Below are 13,727 nucleotides of genomic sequence, written 5' to 3'. Positions count from 1 at the left end.
GTCTTCAAAATAAATGTCCCACGAGCGGTGGGAGTTAAATCATTACACAAAGGCGAGTATTCATAGGGCTTTTAATTTGAATAACATACGTTTTGAAAAACATTACTATCGCAAATTCTTTATGTGATCTGAGCATGATTCTGTGGGGCGTATTGGATCAGGTTGCGGGCCACATACAGCCCCAGGGCCGGCCTTTGCCCAGGCCTGATCTAGACGGTCTATTGATGGTTCTGTACTATTGCTGCTCCTTTCATAGCAAAGTTTGCAAATAACAAATAATAGGTGCAAATGATATACTTACTCTGCCAGGTAAACCTACTTTGCAGTTAACATTTAATTGAGAATGTTTTGGGGAAGGAATTTCTTTCAACACACAAAATGTTTATCAAATCAACTGGCTACACATGAAGTGTAACACTTCGATCATACCGACAGCAACATTGCATTTTGGTACACCAGAATTACATGAATTTTCAATGAAACGCTGTGTTTTCCTCGCAGCATTGCGTTTGGTGTGGTGCATACTGTACGTTGGATTTATCGAACGTATGCTTCAAACTGTATGCATAGAAGGCTTGACAGAAATGGTAGCAGAAGGTGAATGTTGAACTTTTGATGATGATGCTGCATACTATTTTGCACAATGACACTGTCAGTGTGTTCAAAGAGATAGACAAATGTGCGCACCACACAGACAGATGGACAATAATGGCAGATACTGGAATCGGCTCACCTGGCACCAACGATCAAAGTCGCTTATGTCAATCTAACGTTTAATCGAACAGTAACTAGATGCCTGTCTGCCCGCTTTATATAGCAAGCCAAGGCCACGTGACTCACTGTCTGTAGGAGAAAACTATTTTAGTGAATGGGGTGGTGTACATAATAAACTGGCCGCACCATGACATTCATGCAAATAATATAATATACACTGAACAAAAATATAAGCGCTGTAACGATATGCGCTGAGAGTCGGGAAGCAAGTTCAGGTAGTGAGTGTTTTAATCAAATAAAACATCATCCAAACCAAGAAACACTAACAGCACACAGACATGAAACAGAAACAATGACCCCTGGGGAAGGAACCAAAGGGACTGACATATATAGGGAAGGTAATCAGGGAAGTGATGGAGTCCAGGTGAGTCTGATGACACGCAGGTGCACGTAACGATGGTGACAGGTGTGTGCTATACCAAGCAGCCTGGTGAACTATAGGCCGGAGAGGGAGCACACTGACAGTACCCCCTCCCCGACGTGCCCGATCGAGCTGCAGGACGCCGACCAAAAGGACCGGTCACCTCTGCTGAGGCACGGGAAACCTGTGAGTCCGGCTGAAACGCGGGAGCATGGTGTCAGGACCCGGTGCGAGAAACAGTCACTAATAAATCGGCAGAACCCAGAAGATGAGGCAGACACAGCAGTACTAAAGATGGGGGTTTAATAAAAGAACAAGATATTCAGGCAAAGAATATAAATCCACAATGTCCAAAATAAAGCCAAAAGGGAAAAAATGGATATCTTCCAAAATACAAAGAAAATCCACAAAGTGGTAAAAACAGCAAGTGAAAAAACAAACCTCAAAAGACTAATCCAAAATACACAAGAACAAAACCAGAGAACCTCTGGAAAATCTAACAAGAGAAAATATATGTTCACAACAAGGCTTGGGCTGGGGCTGGGTGCTAACATACAAACACTGAGCAAAGAACTGAGGAACACACAGGGTTTAAATACTAACAAGGGAACGACATACAGGTGCAAACAATAATTAGAGCAAGGAAAAAACAAAAGGTTCAAAAAAGGTGCAATGGGGACATCTAGTGACCAAAACCAGAACAGTCCTGGCCAAAACCTGACACATGGCGACTTAGAGCGCCGGAGAGAGCATACGTGACGGTACCCCCTCCCCGGCGCGTATCGGCTCCAGCCGCAGGACGGCAACCAAAGGGACGATCCCGAGGATCAGGAGCAGACCGGTCACCCCTGCTGATGCACGGGAACCTGACAGACCGGCTGAGGCATGGGGGCCTGGCAATCCAGCTGAGGAATGAGAGCCTGATGAGCCGGTGGAAGCAGGGGAGCCTGGCGATCTGGTGAAGGCATAAAAGCACGACAAGCCAGCTGTAGCAGGGGAGCCTGGCGATCCGGCTGAGGCATGAAAGCCTGTAACGGCTCCCGGACACAACATTCCCACCAAAACACTCCCTGATGCGCTGAGAGTCGGGAAGCAAGTTCAGGGAGTGAGTGTTTTAATAAACATAATCCAAAACAAGAAACACAGAAATTAAAAAGAAACAATGACTAAACCAAAGGGAGTGACATATATAGGGAAGGTAATCAGGGAAGTGATGAAGTCCAGGTGAGTCTGAAGACGCGCAGGTGCGTGTAACGATGGTGACAGGTGTGCACCATAATGAGCAGCCTGGTGAACTAGAGGCCAGAGAGGGAGCACACGTGACAAGCGCAACAGGCAACAATTGTAAAGGTTTATTGAGTTACAGTTCATATAAGGAAATCAGTCAATTGAAATAAATTCATTAGTGCCTAATTTATTTTAAGTAGGGCAACACATCTCTTTCGCACAGAATTGATCAGGCCATTGATTGTGGCCGATGAAATGTTGTCCCACTCCTCTTCAATGGCTGTGCGAAGTTGCTGGATAATGGCGGGAACTGGAACACACTGTCGTCCACGTCGATCCAGAGCATCCCAAACATGCTCAATACGTGACTTCTGGTGAGAATGCAGGCCATGGAAGAACATGGACATTTTCAACTTCCAGAAATTGTGTACAGGTCCTTGCAACATGTGGATGTGCATTATCATGCTGAAACATGAGGTTTCATTAGCTGTAACTGTAGTTTGCCTAAGGTTTACTTGGAAAGTTTAGTTTGTTGTTAAAATTGAATTTACTGTTAATTTTGGCTTTAGTGTAAACTTAAATTGGGAATAAATTATTTGATCCTTTAAGGAAAAAACACTGGAATTTCTGGTGACCACATGTGAAGTGTTCCAAAAACACATGGATTCACATGTGAAATTTAATATGAAATCATGTGATTTTCATGTGGTTTTTCTGTAAGGGATACCAAGCTACAATATATTTTCTATATTTCAATTGATGCATTGATGAAGGTCAAAGGTAGGTCTAACGTTTGTACAATCACACGTCGTTTAGGTGCCAAACAACCTTAATGGGCTGTACTAGTGTAACACAATGAGCGGTACCTGTTGCATTAGGAACTTGAATCCTTTCCAACCTCAGTCATACCACAGGAAGAGGTTGAGAGCACTGTGCAGCCTCAACTCACCACAACTCCCTCCTTAGTGCCCCCTGGGTGAAGGCTTGATAATAAAGTGTAACCTGAGAAGGTCCTCCTGACCGACTGTCTGCCCCATCCTCAGTGGGCTGCACACTGGCTACTGTGTGAGGAGACTGGGATGGGATATCCTTATTTAGTCAGTGAGGAGGAAAGAGGGAGGCCCAGCTCAGAAAGCAGTGAGATTTGGGAAAGGGCAGGAAAAGGGTGCCTCTTACGGTACCACTGTAGAGGGCTCTCAGTACAAGCAAATTCTTTTGTCCAACAAAGTGTGACAATGATTTTTTGCTACCTTTAAAAACTTTCCTCTGTAGTGAACGGCAGCATCGAAGTGCACCGGGACATTACACTGACAGCGTTTGTGACCTGCTGGGCTTAAAAAGATGACCCCTCAACAAAGCATTGGCTCCTACTCCAAAGTAAACTGCAATGAATCAAGGATTCCAGAGAAGGAGAAGGTAAGTTCTTCTTACTTCATTTTATTTCACTTTCTACATTAGGTACTGTGCAATCTCAAATCATTGTGTGTGTGTGTGTGTGTGTGTGTGTGTGTGTGTGTGTGTGTGTGTGTGTGTGTGTGTGTGTGTGTGTGTGTGTGTGTGTGTGTGTGTGTGTTAGGATGCACGCACATCATCAAAGTAATTTGTCAAAGACTTGATGAATGTTTAGAATGTAGATAAATGTTTTGTATTAATTTCTGTAAACCAAGCTGAAAGCTGTATCAGGCTTTTATATAACACGTCCTGCAATGTAGATGTACAGTGCCTTCACACCCCTTGACTTTTTACACATTTTGTTTTATTACAGCCTGAATTTAAAATTGATTAAATTGAGATTTTGTGTCACTAGCCTACACACAATAGCCCAAAATGCGAAAGTGGAATTATATTTTTTGAAATGTTTACAAATGTATTAAAAATGTAAAGCTGAAATGTCTTGAGTCAATGAGTATTCAAGCCCTTTGTTATGGCAAGCCTAAATAAATTCAGGTGTAAAAATCAGTTTAACAAGTCACATAATAATTAGCATGGACTCACTCTGTGTGCAATGACAGTGTTTAACTAATTTCTGTACTCCACACATAAAAATTATTTGTAAGGTCCCTCAGTTGAGCAGTGAATTTCAAACACAGATTCAACCACAAAGACCAGGGAGGTTTTCCAATGCTACGAAAAGAAGGTCAGCTATTGGTAGATGGGTAAAAAAATAAAAGCTGACATTGTCTATTCCACTTTGGATGGTGTACCTCCACACCTAGTCACTACAAAGATAGAGGCGTCCTTCCTAACTCAGTTGCCGGAAAAGAAGGAAACCGCTCAGGGATTTCACCATGAAAGAGTTTAATGGCTGTGATAGGAGAAAACAGAGGATGGATCAACAACATTGTAGTTACTCCGCAATACTAAACTAAATGACACATTTTTTATTCCAGAACACGCATTCTGTTTGCACTAAAGTAAAACTGCAAAAAAATGTGGCAAAGAAATAAATGTATGTCCTGAATACAAAGCGTTATGTTTGGGGAAAATCCAAGCATCCAAGCAAAGCATGGTGGTGTCTGCATGATGTTATGGGTATGCTTGTCATCGGCAAGGACTATGGAGTGTTTTTTAGGATAAAAATAAACTGAAAAGAACTAAGAACAGGCAAAGTCCTAGAAGAAAACCTGGTTCAGTCTGCTTTCCACCAGACACTGGGAGACAAATTTACCTTTCAGCAGGACAATAACCTAAAACACAAGGCCAAATATACACTGGTGTTGGTTACCAAGATGACATTGAATGTTCCTGAGTGGCCTAGTTACAGTTCTGACTTAAATCAGATTGAAAATCTTTGGCAAGACTTGAAAATGGCTGTCTAGCAATGATCAACAACCAACTTGACAGAGCTTGAAGAATTTTTTAAAGAATAATGGGCAAATATTTTACAATCCATGTGTGCAAAGCTCAGAGACTTACCCAGAAATACTCACAGCTGTAATCACTGCCAAAGGTGATTCAAACATGTATTGACTCACGGGTGTGAATACTTATGTAAATCAGATATTCTGTATTTAATTTTCCATAAATTTGCTAAAATTTCAACAACAACAAAAAATCACGTTGTCATTATGGGTTATTGTGTGTAGATGGGTGAGAAATATCAATTTAATCAATTTTGAATTCAGGCTGTAACACAACAAAATGTGGAATAAGTCAAGGGGTGTGAACACTTTCTGAAAGCATCATATCAACAATGGCAGTCTCAATGTATTATTCTCACTTAACATGTTAATGGGTTTGTTTGTGGTCTCTTTTCATCACTCGGCTTGAAAATCCAAGGTTGAAATTGTATGCAACACCCTACACAATACTGTATATACAGTGGCTTGCAAAAGTATTCTCCCCCTTGGCATTTTTCCTATTTTGTTGCCTGACAACCTGGAATTAAAATTTAGTTTTGGGGGGGTTTGTATCATTTGATTTACATAACATGCCCATCACTTTGAAGATGTTTAATTGTGAAACAAACAAGAAATAATAAGAAAAAAACAGAAAGCTTGAGCGTGCATAATTCTTCACCCCCCCAAAGTCAATACTTTGTAGAGCCACCTTTTGAAGCAATTATAGCTGCATGTCTCTTGGGGTATGTCTCTATAAGCTTGGCACATCTAGCCATAGGGATATTTGCCCATTCTTCAAGGCAAAACTGCTCCAGCTCCTTCAAGTTGGATGGGTTCCGCTGGTGTACAGCAATCTTTAAGTCATACCACAGATTCTCAATTGGATTGAGGTCTGGGGTTTGACTAGGCCATTCCAAGACATTTCAATGTTTCCCCTTAAACCACTCGAGTGTTGCTTTAGCAGTATGCTTAGGGTCATTGTCCTGCTGGAAGATGAACCTCCGTCCCAGTCTCACATCTCTGGAAGACTGAAACAGGTTTCCCCTCAAGAATTTCCCTGTATTTTGCACCATCCATCATTCCTTCAATTCTGACCAGTTTCCCAGTCCCTGCCGATGAAAAACATCCCCACAGCATGATACTGCCACCACCATAGTGGTATAGTAGGGGGATAGTGTGCTCGGGGTGATGAGAGGTGTTGGGTTTGGGCCAGACATAGAGTTTTCCTTGATGGCCAAAAAGCGACATTTTAGTCTCATCTGACCAGAGTACCTTCTTCCGTATGTTTGGGGAGTCTCCCACATGCCTTTTGGCGAACACCAAACGTGTTGGCTTATTTTTTCTTTCAGCAATGGGTTTTCCTGTCCATTCTTCCGTAAAGCCCAGCTCTGTGGAGTTTATGGCTTAAAGTATCCTATGGACAGATACTCCAATCTCTGCTGTGGAGCTTTGCAGCTCCTTCAGGGTTATCTTTGGTCTCTTTGTTGCCTCTCTGATTAATGCCCTCTTTGCCTGGACCGTGAGTTTTGGTGGGCGGCCCTCTCTTGGCAGGTTTGTTGTGGTGTCATATTCTTTCAATTTTTTTAATAACGGATTTAATGGTGCTCCGTGGGATGTTCATATTTTCGGATATTTTTTTATAACCCAACCCTGATCTGTACTTCTCCACAACTTTGTCCCTGACCTGTTTGGAGAGCTCCTTGGTCTTTATGGTGCCGCTTGCTTGGTGGTGCCCCTTGCTTAGTGGTGTTGCAGACTCTGGGGCCTTTCAGAACAAGTGTATCATGAGATCATGTGACACTTAGATTGCACACAGGTGGACTTTATTGAACTAATTTTGTGACTTCTGAATGTAATTGGTTGCACCAGATCTTATTCAGGGGCTTCATAGCAAAGGGGGTGAATACATACGCACCCACCACTTTTCCGTTTTTTATTTTGTAGAATAATTTTGAAACAAGCTATTTTTTGCAATTCACTTCACCAATTTGGACTATTTTGTGTATGTCCATTACATTGAAATCCAAGTAAAAATCTATTTAAATTACAGGTTGTAATGCAACAAAATAGGAAAACACCAAGGGGGATGAATACTTTTGCAAGGCACTGTATACAGCGCATTCAGAAAATATTTATATTTTTTTCTCACACTTATTTACATAGGTATTCAGATGCTTTATTATGCGACTCGAAATTGAGCTCAGGTGCATCCTGTTTCCATTGATCATCCTTGGGATGTATCTACAACTTGATTGGAGTCCACCTGTGGTAAATTCAATTGATTGGTCATGACTAGGAAAGGCACCAACCTGTCTATATAAGGTCCCACAGTTGACAGTGCATGTCAGAGCAAAACCAAGACATGAGGTCGAAGGAATTGTCCGTAGGGCACCGAGACGGCAGTATTGTGTCACAGATCTGGGGAAGGGTACCAAAAAATTTCTGCAGCATTGAAGGTTCCTCAAGAACACAGTGGCCTCCATCATTCTTAAATGAAAGAAGTTTGGACTCTTCCTAGAGCTGGCCGCCCGACCAAACTGAGCAATCAGGGGAGAAGGGCCTTGGTCAGGGAGGTGACCAAGAATCCGATGGTCACTCTGACAGAGCTCCAGAGTTGCTCTGTGGAGATGAGAGAACCTTTCAGAATGACACCCATCTCTGCAGCACTCCACCAATCAGGCCTTTATGGTAGAGTGGCCAGACGGAAGCCACTCCTCAGTAAAAGGCACATGACAACCCGCTTGCCAAAAGGCATCTAAAGGACTCTCAGACCATGAGAAACAAGATTCTCTGGTCTGATGAAACCAAGATTCAACTCTTTGGCCTGAATGCCAAGCGTCACATCTGGAGGAAACCTGACACCATAACTACGGTAAAGCATGGTGGTGGCAGCATCATGCTTTGGGGATGTTTTTCAGCGGCAGGGACTGGGAGACTAGTCAGAATTGAGGGAAAGATGAACGGAGCAAACTACAGAGACACCCTTGATGGAAACCTGCCCTAGAGTGCTCAGGACCTCAGACTGGGGCGACTTTCCAACAGGAAAATGACCCTAAGCACACAGCCAAGACGACGCAGGAGTGGCTTCGGGACAAGTTTCTGAATGTTCTTGTGAGTGGCCCAGCCAGAGACCGGACTTGAACCCGTTCTAACATCTCTGGAGAGACCTGAAAACAGCTGTGCACTCCCCATCCAACCTGACAGAGCTTGAGAAGATCTGCAGAGAAGAATGGGAGAAACTCCACAAATACACGGGTGCCAAGCTTGTAGCGTCATACCCAAGAAGACTCAAGGCTGTAATCGCTGCCAAAGGTGTGTCAACAAAGTACATAGTAAAAAGTCTGAATACTTATGTAAATGAAATATTTCAACATTTTTATTTTGCATAAATTTGCAATAAATTATAAAAACTTTTTTTGCTTTGTCATTATGAGGTATTGTGTGTAGACCGATGAGAAAACAAATCTATTTTATGAATTTTAGAATTAGGCTGTAATGTAACAAAATGTGTAAAAATTCAAGTGGTCTGAATACTTTCCGAATGCACTGTATATATAAAAGGTTGGAGAAGACACTATGAAAACCCACACAAACATTACCCAATGAATTCTTCTACATAACAATCCGTGTGCACTTATACTGCATACCAGCTGGATTGTAAAGTAGGAAAGGTTTAAATTGCACATGGTAATCATGCAGATGGACGAACAAACAGAGAAAATATTGAACTTCCGCTTTCATTTAAGAATAGAAAAAGAAAATGAAGGTGAATAAATCAAATGTAAATAGATTTGCAATACCATAGAAAATACTTGCACAGCACATAACACAATATCTCAACCACACAGATTCAACATTGAGGAGTTTAGAACCTCCCTGCAGCATTGTGTAGCTCTACCCCATGGGCTAATAATACTGACGTGGTGGAGAGGGCTTCCTTCACCCCACAGCTGCCTAGAAGAGGCAGGAAACAGATGCAACTATACCACATTCTGCTTTCCATCACTGATGGAAAAAACATGTTATCTTTTATTTTTGCAGTGCTACAATTATATTGTATTGTATTCTATGAGATGCAGTAGCCTACATGGATGATGAGAAAAATATATGACTAACCATGTACCGAGTAGGCCTACAGATATCAATTCCTGGTACTAACTATTTTACAAGAGCTCAACCCAGTGGGCAAAATTGGTTAAAAAGACATCAGGCTTACCATGACTGCTGGACTTCACTACAAATTACATCAGTATGATGTCTCATGCGTAGATTTTCTCAATTATAGCCAGGAGAGAATGTAGTCTGCAGATCATATTTCTTTACTTCTTTGCCACTGTCTGCAAACTTATTTTCCTGCTGCGTTGTTGTTATAAATTACAGTACATGGTCAAATCAAGGCTCTCCTTGGTAAAATTAGATAGATGAAGGTCATTGAAAACCAAGTCATTATGAAACACAACCCAATGCTTTGAAGGTTGGTCATGTGTAATGAAATAATAACAAAATGCACTAACTGTAAATCGCTCTGGATAAGCGCATCTGCTAAATGACTAAAATGTAAATGTAAACAGTCTCTCCTGTTCCATAGACTACGTTCACGGTAGGGAATCATCTGTTGTTGTTAATTTGGAGGAACTACCCCTTTACCGAGCCACTTTTGGCTCCATGAATGAATGATCTGTTTATTTCATCCCTGATTGGAAAAGCTATGTTTTTCTCACAGAAAATGAGGACAGCACTTCAGCGAAGACATTCTGGCCAATCAGCCATCACAAAGGCATTCAGCAAACCAAAGGGCCACAGCAGGTCAGCCAAATGAATAATGTCAAACCATATGTCTGTCTGTCTGTCTGTCTGCACACTTGTCTCCAGACTTGTTTTCCCTTTTTACTCATGCTACACTACATAACGTATGTGTCACAGATCTGGGGAAGGGTACCAAAACATTTCTGCAGCATTGAAGGTTCCTCAAGAACACAGTGGCCTCCATTATTCTTAAACGTATGTGGACACCTGCTTGTCATACATCTCATTCCAAAATCATGGGCATTAATATGGAGTTGGTTCCCCCTTTGCTGCCATAACAGCCTCCACTCTTCTGGGAAGGCTTTCCACTAGATGTCGGAACATTGCTGCAGGGACTTGCTTCCATTCAGCCACAAGAGCATTAGGGAGGTAAGGCACTGATGTTGGGCGATTAGGCCTGGCTCGCAGTCGGCGTTACAATTCATCCCAAAGTTGTTCGATGGGGTAGAGGTGAGGGCTCTGTGCAGGCCAGTCAAGTTCTTCCACACCGATCTCGACAAACCATTTCTGTATGGACCTCGCTTTGTGAATGGGGGCATTGTCATACTGAAACAGGAAAGGGCCCTCCCCAAACAGTTACCACAAAATTGGAAGCACAGAATCGTCATTGTATGCTGTAGCGTTAATTTCCCTTCACTGGAACTCACGGGCCTAGCCTGAACCATGAAAACATCCCCAGACCATTTGGGGCAGGTAGCATTCTCCTGGCATCCGCCAAACACAGATTCATCCATCAGACTGCCAGATGGTGAATCGTTGGTTCATCACTCCAGAGTCCAGTGGCGGTGAGCTTTACACCACTCCAGCCGACGCTTGGCATTGTGCATGGTGATCTTAGGTTTGTGTGCGGCTGCTCGGCCATGGAAACCCATTTCATTAAGCTCCCGATGAACAGTTATTGTGCTGACATTTCTTCCAGAGGCAGTTTGGAACTCGGTAGTGAGTCTTGCAACCGAGGACATATGATTTTTACACGCTACGCACTTCAGCACTCAGCGGTCCCATACTGTGAGCTTGTGTGGCCTACCACTTCCCAGCTGAGCTGTTGTTTCTCCCAGACGTTTCCACTTCACAATAACAGCACTTACAGTTGACCGTGGCAGCTCTAGCAAGGCAGAAATTTTATGAACTGACTTGTTGGAAAGGTGGCCTCCTATGACAGTGCCACGTTGAAAGTCACTGAGCTCTTCAGTAAGGCCATTTTACTGCCAATATTTGTCTATGGAGATTGCATTTCTGTGTGCTCAATTTTATACACCTGTCAGCAATGGGTGTGGCTGAAATAGTCGAAGGGGTGTCCACATACTTTTGTATATATAGTGTTTGTTTTCATAGCTCAATTTTTTCTCATGTCAGTGACTGATTGTGTTTACTCATGGTTCAGCCATAATAAATGTCTCATCTGACAGAAAAATGTAAGTTTTTCCAGCAATTGTAATTGTTCAGTGATACAATATTTGTATTACTGTCAGCTTTGCACAGGCCCTGTCACTGCATTTACCAAGAAAGCAAACTAGAAGCAGACTGGTGACAGGCTTATGTTGTCATGAGTTATTGAACGACATTATGCCATACTGGATATGATATGGTACAGTATATTTTGTTAGTGTACAGCATAAGAATGCATATGCTCCATATGACCATAGCCACGGGAGGTAGGAGTGCTGAGGGTGCTGCAGTACCCCCTAAAACATGCAATTGTTATTATTATTTTATTTTATTTTTTCTCAAAAAAGTAGTGCACTGGGCCTTTACTAGTCCTGTATTAGTGGACTGATATAAATGTCTGTAGCACCGGCAAACATTTTTAAAATCCCCCCCACAATTAGTTCCTGCGAAAATATACGACCTATGGATAGCCTATGGATGTGGTTTTCTATTCTCTCATTTTAATCTATTTAGTTTTTCCAATGACGTTTGTACTGCTCTTGAGCTGTGGAAGGGCTGGCAATTTGTTTCCATGTTTGAACCTCTCTTCTCCAAGCCCTGCTCTAGCTCACTGTCTCAATGACGCATAACGCACACGGCACTCCACAGTCCCAAGGTCTTTAGTGCTGCCATCTGCAAAGAATTCCTGCCTTTATTTGGTCTCAGAGCTTCTCTATCATGGTAACAGCAGCTAAATAGTGAGGAGTAACAAAAACAACCCCTGTGAAATACGGCCTGTGGGGCTCTTGCCATCTCGGATTAGCTCCTCCTTAGCTCCTACAAAAAAAATGAAGATAATTTAGTCTCCATCTACCTTTTGGTTGGCTTTGTTTACAAAAGATCACTATTAATCGACACTTAATTCTATAGACATCTAGATTCCCTCCCTCACTGTGCCCTTTTTTGTCTCATAGTCATGAACACTGTAGTACATGATTCTGCATTTGCAGCAACGATCATAGAGATTTCAACATTGATACTAACTCAATCATTGTCATTTGACACCTTTCTGTATGTGCTGGTAGTCCCAGGTGGTACTGGTAGCTCCGTTGTAGTCACTGGTATAGGACACACCCTGCACAAGCTTTTGGGGGCCCAGATAGCATATGAACACGTCATAAACCATTTTTATTTTTTTGAATGACAGGAAATTAGCTTAGGGATTCTTTAAAGTCTGGACAATCCTTGTCCGGCAGGAGAACTTTATTTGTATAATTGAAAAAATATTTTGTTGCATTATTTGAGCTTAACGTTTACAGTTAGGGGAATTTTATTGGGAAAAGATTTGTTTTGGGAATTTTCAAAATACTTTCAATATTATTGATTTCCTTGTCAGCTTTATGCTTCGAATTATCCTTGTCCGGAGCAAAGGATCCAAATTTCTAACTCTTCAAAAAAGTGTTAAAAGTCATTTCTTGCAATAGCCCTCTGTAACTTTAAAGAATATTTCTCTTAAAACTGTGATTGTAACGTTCTTCGTCGGGCGAAAGAGAGGAGGACCAAAATGCAGCGTGATGATTATCCATTTTAATAGAATACTTTAAACAACAAACAAAAACAATAAACGGACAAAATGAACGAAGACGAAACAGTCCCGTAACGTGAACACAGAACACAGAAACACAGTAACAGGAACAATCACCCACAAACCACAAAGACAAAACAGGCTACCTAAATATGGCTCCCAATCAGAGACAACGACTAACACCTGCCTCTGATTGAGAACCATATCAGGCCAAACACATAGAAACAGACAAACTAGACATACAACATAAAATGCCCACTCATATCACACCCTGACCAAACAAAACATAGAAACAAACAACGCAAACTATGGTCAGGGCGTGACAGTGATTCCTAAAAGATTTGTCCAGAGATTTGGTCAACTCAATATATTAATAACTTAACAGTATATGCATTGATTTTTATTTGACTCAATTGATCTCAAAACCCACATCGCTAAATGTGAAAAATCTTGTTAACTCTTCATTGATTGATTTAATTCTTACTAATAACCTCCATAAATATTTGTCTTGTGGAGTATTTGCATATGATCTCAGTGATCATTGTCCCATTGTATGTATTAGAGATACAAAACAGCAAAATACTAATCATCATTTAATTAAGAAGATACATATTAAAAAGTTTGTTGAACTGATTTAGCCACTATTTCCTGTTTTCCTGACCCTGAGTTGGCTCTAGAAAATATATCTTCCATATTTATTCATCCGGCAGATAAACACGCCCCTTTGAAACAATTCAGAGTCAAAGATAGATCGAACCCTTGGTTT

General features: G+C 41.7%; 1 protein-coding gene across 1 annotated transcript in view; it reads left to right on the top strand.

Moving 5' to 3' along the window:
• The first annotated feature begins 3,525 nt into the window (after window positions 1-3,525).
• The window catches only part of arhgap20b (Rho GTPase activating protein 20b), a 46,456-nt gene continuing 36,254 nt past the window's right edge, over window positions 3,526-13,727 (top strand). The window contains exons 1-2 of the mRNA XM_055942731.1: window positions 3,526-3,778; window positions 9,926-10,008. Of these exons, the coding sequence (XP_055798706.1) occupies window positions 3,704-3,778; window positions 9,926-10,008 (158 nt within the window). The 5' untranslated portion in view covers window positions 3,526-3,703. The remainder of the gene's footprint in view (window positions 3,779-9,925; window positions 10,009-13,727) is intronic.

The sequence above is a fragment of the Salvelinus fontinalis genome, chromosome 13, assembly GCF_029448725.1.
Source record: "Salvelinus fontinalis isolate EN_2023a chromosome 13, ASM2944872v1, whole genome shotgun sequence".
Taxonomy (NCBI): domain Eukaryota; kingdom Metazoa; phylum Chordata; class Actinopteri; order Salmoniformes; family Salmonidae; genus Salvelinus; species Salvelinus fontinalis.
The sequence above is the reverse complement of the archived record's forward strand: the minus strand, read 5'-3'. Positions and strand labels throughout refer to the sequence as shown.